Consider the following 9,391-nt stretch of genomic DNA (forward strand, 5'->3'; position numbering starts at 1 on the left):
AGGGCGCTGCAGTGGGAGTTTGCCGGGATGATGTCATTTTACTGATAGAGCATGCGTTGTGAAAGACACAACGTGAAAACAGATGCTGCTTTGATTTAATTGAGTTCCCCCTCAGGTGTTATACTCTCTCATCAGTCCTATACAAGAGAAACGTGCGAGGGCACACTCAATTAGCTCACAGTGTGCGAGAAAGCACACTTCCCACCGTCCGCGACTTGTTATTTGCAATATCGGACAAGTAGATCTTTCAATTGACTTGTCCGATGGACAAGTGACGTTTTTCGCTCTTATTTATTGACAAATGATTGTTCAATTCAGGTTACAAAAGGCAGAACTCATTCGCAAATTGTCCGTGTCCGCCATTGTTCGTTTAGAAATGTTAGTTTCGGTTTTGCTTGTCGATTCCTAAGGAAATGCATCTCGCCACTTTCTGTACTGTTAGACGGGGGCGGGGCGGGACGTGTAGCACAGTGGCAGGGTTGGGAAGCAAAACTCGGTTCCGAGTAAGAACAAATAACAATTGTCCGGTACCGGGATTAAAACGAGTTGTGAGGACAGGAGGCGGAGGCCGAGCCCCGCGGACTGCAGCTCTCTCTCTCTATGCTCCGTATCAGCTGATCGCAGTCAAAGTGTCCTCGCACTGTCCTCACATCCCCGGACTGTGAGACAGACTCGGAGGAGCACAGTGATGTCAGTATTGTTTATGAAGCAGGGTATAGAAAGTACATTATTGAAAAGAAAATACTATTTATTTACTTTTACAAACAGTGAGTAGCTGGGCAGCTGCAGCATGTGTATTGCAGGAGATGTGTTGGACACAGACTGTGTGGTTGGACTCTGTCTCACAGGCAGGTTGCAGTGTAACATCAGAGGAGACTGGGCCAATTGTACATTCTCAAACTGATGTGAACTAACTAAACAATTATTTTTATATAATTGTATTCAATAACCGTAACAAAATTAAACAGTATGAACTGATTTGTAAATAGGAATACAGATTTTGATTTAATGTTTTCATAAATATATTTTTCTCCCAGTTTCTGTCATGGGACTTATTTTTACCCTCTCAAAAGAACCAGAATCAAGAACCGGAATCGAAAAGCATAACCGGAATCGTTAAAATCCAAACGATACCCAACCCTATGTGTGATGCAGTACAATCTTACTGCTCACGTGTCGTAAAAACCGTGGGAAAATGTAAAATACGATGCCGATCGACTCTCCAAAACTTTTTCTTACACTGGCTCATATGTCAAATCAATAAAACACGATATTAATGTGACAGTTTATAATCCATTGTTTCCAAATGTATCAAATAAAAACAAAAAACTTCTTATATTTTAGTGTTTAAAAAAAAAACTCATGTGTATTTTAAATGTGAACTTGATTAAAGACATTTCAGAATGTGGTACTTTATCTAGGATTTTAAAACTCTTTAGAAATGCTTACACATGACATTATAAATTTAATTAATTATTGTATTAATTGCCACATTAATTAATAAAAAGCAGTAATAGTATTCCATTGTATTTCTGTCCAAATATTCATGATAATTTGTCAAATAAGGGAATATGATTTGGAGATTAAACTTTCATCGTCATTAGTTTTGCGATTTATTAATCTAAAAACACTTTTTTAACAATACTTCTAAAAACATTAAATTATAAATTGAACAAATTATTATTATTATTGCCGTATTGATTTATAAAAAGTCATTCCATTTATTGAATTATTCTTAGCTCGCAGGTCGAATAAAGATATAGGAAGTAAATATCACAATTACATAATAAAGTATTTAGCAATGTATCAAATAAAAACACAAAACTTCTTATATGTTGCCAATTCAACATTTTCTAAAATAATTTGAAAAAAATGTATGCTAATGAAAGACATTTGGATAAAATGTTTATACAATACAAAGGGGCTTTATTGGCATGACCACATATTACACTATATGGAACTTTTATGAAATGATAAGTTATAGTCATAATTGCCACACTGATTTAAGAGCCTTAAGAGTATCCCCTGCATTTTTGTCATTAACGGTCCTGTAGGTGCTGCTGTAATTGTTTATGTGAAATTACAGTACATAGTGCTGAATGGGTTGAATGTAACTTAGTCGACTCTTAATGCTTCACTGTCTGTGTCCAGTTTACACGAGGCCATCATCCCCAGAGGAGCGAGGCAAGGACAGAGCCTGCTGAAAAGAACCTGCAGCATATTCGCCTATGAGGACATCAAGGAAGTGCACAAGAGACGCTACCTGCTGCAGGTCGGTGCCCCAATAACTACCTCTAACTAACTAACTAACTAACTAACTAACTAACTACCTATTTCTAGTGTTTAACTCGCCACTTGTTTTGTCAATTTGAAATGACCTATATGTCTTCCCCTTTCAGCCCATGGCAGCGGAAGTCTTCTCTGCAGATGGGAGGAACTACCTGTTAGCCTTCCAGAAAGGAGTCCGCAACAAAGTGTACCAAAGGTACTGAATACACATACGCACCTAAGGCTCGGAGTGCCTGTTGCCGAACTGTAAATGCTGCTCCTTTTCATAAGCAAAGAATATTATGAAACACTTTAAAGACACCATATTATGCTTTTATATGGTTTTGCCTTTCCTGTAGTGTTATATAGTGTTCGGTGCATGTAAATGGTCTGCAAAGACTACAATTGTTTGAGTTCCCCCCCCCCTCCCTGAAATGCCTCCATAGGAATCCGTTGTTTACTTCAGTAACATAATGACATCACTATGCAACACTCATGCTTCTATTTGCTAGCCTTACAACACATTGTACCTGTTAGGCGTTTTGTGCGTTTTCAACCCTCGTAAATGGATGCGATGAATTAGTTCTAATCGCCTAAGATACACTGCAGTTTTCTATATACTCAGGTCATTGGTGCATACAGTGTAGCATTCAGCAACGATTCAGGCTGGATTCATTGGTAGAAAAGAGGGATTTTACACAGGTTACTGCTGTGTATTAGAATACAATCCTCACAGAGGAGGTTCTAAGCCTCTTATAAAGCATCACTTCTATTTCCAGTAGATCACTGTAATGCCAGTCATCCAGAAATGGTTTGTAAATTAATGCAGATGGAACTGTATGTTCTTGTGTAATGTATTTTTTTTCACCACCTGCAGGTTCTTGGCGGTGGTGCCTTCACTGGCTGACAGCTCCGAGTCGGTTTCAGGACAGAGGCCCAACACCAGCGTGGAGCAAGGGTAACACCGCCTCTGTGTTTGAAGATGATTTATGGCAGATACCTAAATCATACATAGTCATATTAGTTAACTTCACATTGTTGTGATAAATGACTTGTTTTAAATGATGGATATGGGTTTCTGTAGTCATGTATCAAATGAATGACCTACATCTACAGGGTCAAATATAGAATAAAGACTAATTTGGTTCCACCACACATTCGTACAAACATCACAATTGCTTTGTTACTAAATGTTGTTTGTTTATAAAGTAAAGATCTGATGTATTCAACTAAACATCCTGTCTATCCTGGTGCTTGTCAGATCTGGGCTCCTCAGCACGCTGGTCGGAGAGAAGTCAGTGACTCAGAGATGGGAGGTGGGAAACTAGACCAATGTTGTTCAGTTAAGCACCTTTAAAAGTATAGAAGTGTCAAACTATAAGCAATGTTTTCTTACTGTCTGTTTTCCAGCGAGGAGAGATCAGTAACTTCCAGTACCTGATGCATCTGAACACGTTGGCAGGACGATCCTACAACGACCTCATGCAGTACCCCGTGTTCCCCTGGATCCTGGCCGACTTTGACTCAGAGGTAAGTGGAAATGAAGCGTGTTAACAGCAAGAATCCCCCTTTAGGGCGTGTGTCCACAGAGCGCCTTCTTCTGGCAGAAATGAGGACAATCCACGTACAGAGATAAAAGTCACGCACTTACCCGCAGAAGCATTCAGGTTTCAGCCGATCGGCTCAAACAAATGAGCTTTTCAATCCTTGTTATGATCATTTCCATCTGAAATACGCAGCCAAAAACCCAGAATGAGAATCAGAAGTCAGAATCTTCCCAGCTATTTTACGGCGTTGCAGCAGCGAGGTACAGATAAAAGGCAAAAGGAACAGTACACTTAAATATTAAATAAAAAGTGAGGCACGAGTTGTTAAGAATAATAAATAAATAAGTCAAACAAATAAGTAAACCATGGTAAGAAATTATGTTGCATTATTTTTTAAAGTGAATTACCGTATAAACTAAAGTATTACAAAAGCCAGTACACATTTGTATATTTTTTGTAAATTGGATATAAGTGCATATTGCACTTAAGCATTGGTAAAGCACAAGAGTGACATGTTGGCGCGGTGGTCTACCAGGTCAAATAAGGCCCGGAGTGACCGCATAAAAGATGCTCGGAATAAGACGCTTGGTCGAGCACTTTTTCTACGGTCGGCTGCTTCCGACGGCATTGGCTCTATTTTCAATCAATTGAAAAAAAAATGCTCGCACACTTTTTCCTGTGTTGGTAACGGCCCTGGTGTTTGTGTTGGGGATGTAAACCAGGAACTGGACCTAAACAACCCCAAGACGTTCCGTAACCTCGCCAAGCCGATGGGTGCCCAGACCGACGACAGACTGACGCAGTACAAGAAGCGGTACAAGGACTGGGAAGACCCCACCGGTAAGACCTCCACACAACAGACAGTGTTTAACATGAGGGAGTCAGGGAGATCAGAGATAAGACAGAGTTAAAGAAATATATTTGAAGCGGGAGGGCAGAAACGATAGCTTATAAAATAGTCCCCCTCCAGTGAGTTATCCAAGTACATCGTTATTGATCACAGGCAATGGTTTTTTGAACATGTTTGTGTTTAGAAGCCTGAAATAAGGTCTGTGGTTAACATAAGCTCAGAAAATCTTTTTGTCTAGGTTGTGTTTTCATGTTCCAGTATTGTTAAAGTGTTGTTTTCTGTCCTGCCAGGTGAAACCCCAGCATACCACTACGGCACACACTACTCATCAGCCATGATCGTAGCCTCCTATCTGGTCCGGATGGAGCCCTTCACTCAGATTTTCCTCAGACTTCAGGTTTGATTTGAACTCTCCTCGTCTGGTCCAGACTTATCTAATGTAATGTATTGTTTCTTTAATTACATTCTATTAGCTTTACATTTAGTCGTTTTCAGTCCAACTGCATACGCTAAAAAGGCCCTATTATGCTTTTGGGGTTTGCCCATTCCTTGAGTGTCCTATATAGGTTTGTGTGCATGTAAATGGTCTGCAAAGGCTCAAATCCCTGCTTTTGGTGAACCTGAAAATGAGCATAATATGTCCTATTTAATGGCATTTTTCAGCTTATGTTGTGTAGGCTCTGCTTTTGTCAGATTTTAAAGGTTAGGGTTGGGTTTGGGCCTAATGGAAAATATAACTATCCTTTTAGTAAAACAAATATTATTTTACAACCGTAAGTTCACCTGAAAGCCTAGTGTCAGAATGTCATGTCATTTCGTGTGTGTGTGTGTGTGTGTGTGTGTGTGTGTGTGTGTGTGTGTGTGTGTGTGTGTGTGTGTGTGTGTGTGTGTGTGTGTGTGTGTGTGTGTGTGTGTGTGTTCGTTCACCAGGGAGGACATTTTGACCTGGCTGACAGGATGTTCCACAGTATGCGTGAAGCCTGGCTCTCTGCCTCCAAACACAACATGGCCGACGTCAAGGAGCTCATCCCTGAGTTCTTTTATCTGCCCGAGTTCATACTCAACGCTAACAACTTTGACCTGGGTTAGTATCGGAAAGCGTGGCCAATGGCGGCTAGTTGATCTTATTGAGAACAATGGTGGATACTAACGTTCGGTCTGCCTTCTTTTGTGTGATGTCACAGGGGCCAAGCAGAATGGCATCAGGCTGGGTGACGTCATCCTGCCGCCCTGGGCCAAGGGAGACCCACGGGAGTTCATCCGAGTGCACAGAGACGTATGAAATAAACACATTTGCGATGATTTAGGTTGAGTTTTCAAGCGAGTACACATTAACCTCCGTTGTCCTCCCCACCTGTGTCCAGGCTTTGGAGTGCGACTACGTATCGGCCCACCTCCACGAATGGATCGACCTGATCTTCGGGTACAAGCAGCAGGGCCCGCCGGCTGTTGAGGCAGTCAACGTCTTCCACCACCTGTTCTACGAGGGTCAGGTGGATATCTACAACATCAACGACCCACTCAAAGAGACAGCCACCATCGGTTTCATCAACAACTTCGGACAAATCCCCAAACAGGTCAGATACGGGCCTATGTTGGAGTACAAAAGGCCACTAATGCTCACAAAACTACTACAACTGCTAATACTACACTTATTTTTACAACTTGGACTACAGTTTTTATTAAATAACTAGTCCGGAATTTAATTACTGCAGTTTAATTTTCTTTGAACTGCACTAGAAAACAAATCATTCCTAAACTCAAACTCAAAACTGCTTTTGGTTACATTTTAAAGGGAGTCGAACACATTTCTCTCTACATAAAATATGCCAGGCCTACATTATCAGTTATAGCAAGACAGCATGATGGCTACCATGTCTTTGAACCAAATATTATTTGGTATAGCTAGTAAAAAATAAAATTAAAATGAAGATACTCTCCATTTAGCCCTTCATGTATAAGTGAACCTTCTTCACTGTTCTGTTTGTGTTTCAGCTGTTCAAGAAGCCTCATCCTCCTAAACGGGTCCGCAGCAAAGCCAACGGTGACGCGTCGAGCGTTCCTCCAAGCTCCAACGGCGACAAGATCTTCTTCCATCATCTGGACAATCTCAGACCTTCTTTAGCCCCAGTAAAAGGTACATATACAAGCACAAATATACACTTAAAAAAAAAAAATTGTAATGTAAATTCCTGTAAGAACCTTGTACTTCCATACTGTGACCTCGCTAAGGTGCAGGAATCCCTGTAGACTCACATGTTGCTTTGTGTTGCAGAGCTGAAAGAACCTGTGGGACAGATCGTGTGCACGGACAAGGGGATACTTGCTGTGGAGCAAAACAAAGTTCTGGTTCCACCCACCTGGAGCAAGACCTTCGCCTGGGGCTACGCAGACCTCAGCTGCAGACTCGCTAACTATGAGTCCGACAAGGTGACAAAAACGGTTATCATAAAGGAAACGTTTCTGACAGATTTACTATTGCGACAAATGTAGTAATGCACACTCCTTTAACCCATAGGGGTGTGTCTGTACTGTATATTTGGATTATAATCTCGCGATGCCACCTTATAATGGCGCATATACAGGAAATATTCAAAATAATACAATCGTTTTTTGCCTACCTGCTCCAGATTTAGCATTATTATGTTGTTTTCATTAAACACACACTATGCATAAAATACATCAATCTCAAAAAGAGAAGAGATGATTAATGCCAGTTTGGCTATTATCCATCAATCAATCAAAATACTTTATTAATCCCAGGGGAACATTGTTTTTTTTGACAGTTGCACCATATTAGAATATACAGGACTGTCTCAGAAAATTAGAATATTGTGATAAAGTTCTTTATTTTCTGTAATGCAATTAAAAAAACAAAAATGTCATACATTCTGGATTCATTACAAATCAACTGAAATATTGCAAGCCTTTTATTATTTTAATATTGCTGATTATGGCATACAGCTTAAGAAAACTAGAATAGTTCCTCAGACCAAGTAAAAAAAAAAGATTTATAACAGCAAAACACAATCAAACATTTGAAAATGTCCATTAATGCACTCAGTACTTGGTTGGGAATCCTTTTGCACGGATTACTGCATCAATGCGGCGTGGCATGGAGGCAATCAGCCTGTGGCATTGCTGAGGTGTTATGGATGCCCAGGATGCTTCAATAGCGGCCTTTAGCTCATTAGCATTGTTGGGTCTGGTGTCTTTCAGTTTCTTCTTCACAATACCCCACATATTCTCTATGGGTTTCAGGTCAGGGGAATTTGCAGGCCAATCGAGGACAGTAATGCCATGGTCAGTACACCAGTTACTGGTGGTTTTGGCACTGTGGGCAGGTGCCAGATCATGCTGGAAAATGAATTCCTCATCTCCATAGAGCTTTTCAGCAGACGGAAGCATGTAGTGCTCTAAAATCTCTTGGTACACAGCTGCATTTACTCTGGGCCTTTTATCTATTAAGTTGCAGACGGGGGGAGAGTAGTACCCGGCATTCTAGTGACCAACTTTATTTGCCCGTCCGCACTCGGTCCTCAGTTTGATTTTATAGATCCTAATATCAAATTTACACAAAATACCTAGTACCCAACTAGCCCTAATTTAGACTTTTGTTGCAAAGGTAGTACCGAGTACCTTACAAACTCGAAGTAGTTCGGAAGTGGTAACCTCCTCGAGAGTGGCGCCCAAGACACGATACCTCCTGCAGGGTGACACATAACCGAGGTTCCTCAAAAAATAAAGTTAAAATGAATAGATAATTCCTGACGAGGTCTTTAAGTCTTATAACACTATTTCAAGAAATTAAAAGACATTTTACGTTAATTTTTTGTTGTTTACAGTATGTAAGATCCTAAGTAATGTTTAGTTTGACTGTATAACGGTTCGTAAAATAATAAAATATATAACGACTGAATACCCTTATGTCGAATGCTTTTGAGTTTATAGGATAGAGATTTCATAATCTATAGATACTTTTTCATATGATCATCCCACAAGTTGCTAGTGAACTTAGCAGATTAAGTGTTGAGCGTGGGGAACGGTTGCCAAAGGACTCGGAACGGGTTTGTGAGTCGAGACCCAAGTCATGTGGATTTAGTGTTCATACCCCTTCTGACGACTAGACTGACGACAGTCTCCGCAAGTAACTGTTGGGAGGTAGTCCTCCATTCGTTGTTTTTCTTTAAAGAGTTTCTCGTTCGACAAGTGTCTGCACGTCAAAGTTCGTGTAGGTTGTTTTTCAGACAACGTTCCCCCTTTACACGGCGTCTTTGTGACGGTGGTTCTCTCTACTGCGTCGGAATTGTCGTAACACTTCTTGCTCAGCGAAGGTCTTAACCCGCGAAGCGGTCACCGTGGTGGACGCGACCTCACAGTCTCGCGCGGAAGTTTTCAGGACAAGTGTCTGCACAGGCCCTTTTATCCGATGTTATCGGCATAAGGGTACCAGTTCCGGTGTGAAGACTTGAGGTCTTTTGCCTTCTCCGCAGACTGCGAACCCATGCCTTTTCGTTCGTGACCTGTCCAACGGTCACGCATGTTTCAGGAGAAAAGTCTGCTTTGCGTTCAAAACCACTCAAAGTAAACCTTCGAGTTCCGCGGTCTCAGACCTCTCTTTTCCGACCTTCCGCGTTTTTAGGTTCAACGAACTTTGGTTCACACTTCAAGGGTGTCAGTCGCTACCAGAACCCTCGGTACATCCGACGACCACAACCAGGGACAC

The 9,391-nt window shown here is 41.1% G+C and overlaps 1 protein-coding gene across 1 annotated transcript in view; it reads left to right on the top strand.

Annotated features, from left to right (window-relative positions):
- Positions 1-8,816, top strand: part of wdfy3 (WD repeat and FYVE domain containing 3) — a 65,246-nt gene extending 56,430 nt beyond the window's left edge. The window contains exons 34-46 of the mRNA XM_010767574.1: positions 2,152-2,272; positions 2,400-2,485; positions 3,146-3,226; positions 3,530-3,584; positions 3,679-3,798; positions 4,538-4,655; positions 4,956-5,062; positions 5,596-5,749; positions 5,850-5,941; positions 6,030-6,242; positions 6,661-6,802; positions 6,941-7,095; positions 8,793-8,816. Of these exons, the coding sequence (XP_010765876.1) occupies positions 2,152-2,272; positions 2,400-2,485; positions 3,146-3,226; positions 3,530-3,584; positions 3,679-3,798; positions 4,538-4,655; positions 4,956-5,062; positions 5,596-5,749; positions 5,850-5,941; positions 6,030-6,242; positions 6,661-6,802; positions 6,941-7,095; positions 8,793-8,816 (1,468 nt within the window). The remainder of the gene's footprint in view (positions 1-2,151; positions 2,273-2,399; positions 2,486-3,145; positions 3,227-3,529; positions 3,585-3,678; positions 3,799-4,537; positions 4,656-4,955; positions 5,063-5,595; positions 5,750-5,849; positions 5,942-6,029; positions 6,243-6,660; positions 6,803-6,940; positions 7,096-8,792) is intronic.
- Positions 8,817-9,391: the final 575 nt, after the last annotated feature.

This window comes from Notothenia coriiceps, unplaced genomic scaffold, assembly GCF_000735185.1.
Source record: "Notothenia coriiceps isolate Sejong01 unplaced genomic scaffold, NC01 NC01_scaffold00004485, whole genome shotgun sequence".
NCBI classification, from domain to species: Eukaryota; Metazoa; Chordata; class Actinopteri; order Perciformes; family Nototheniidae; genus Notothenia; species Notothenia coriiceps.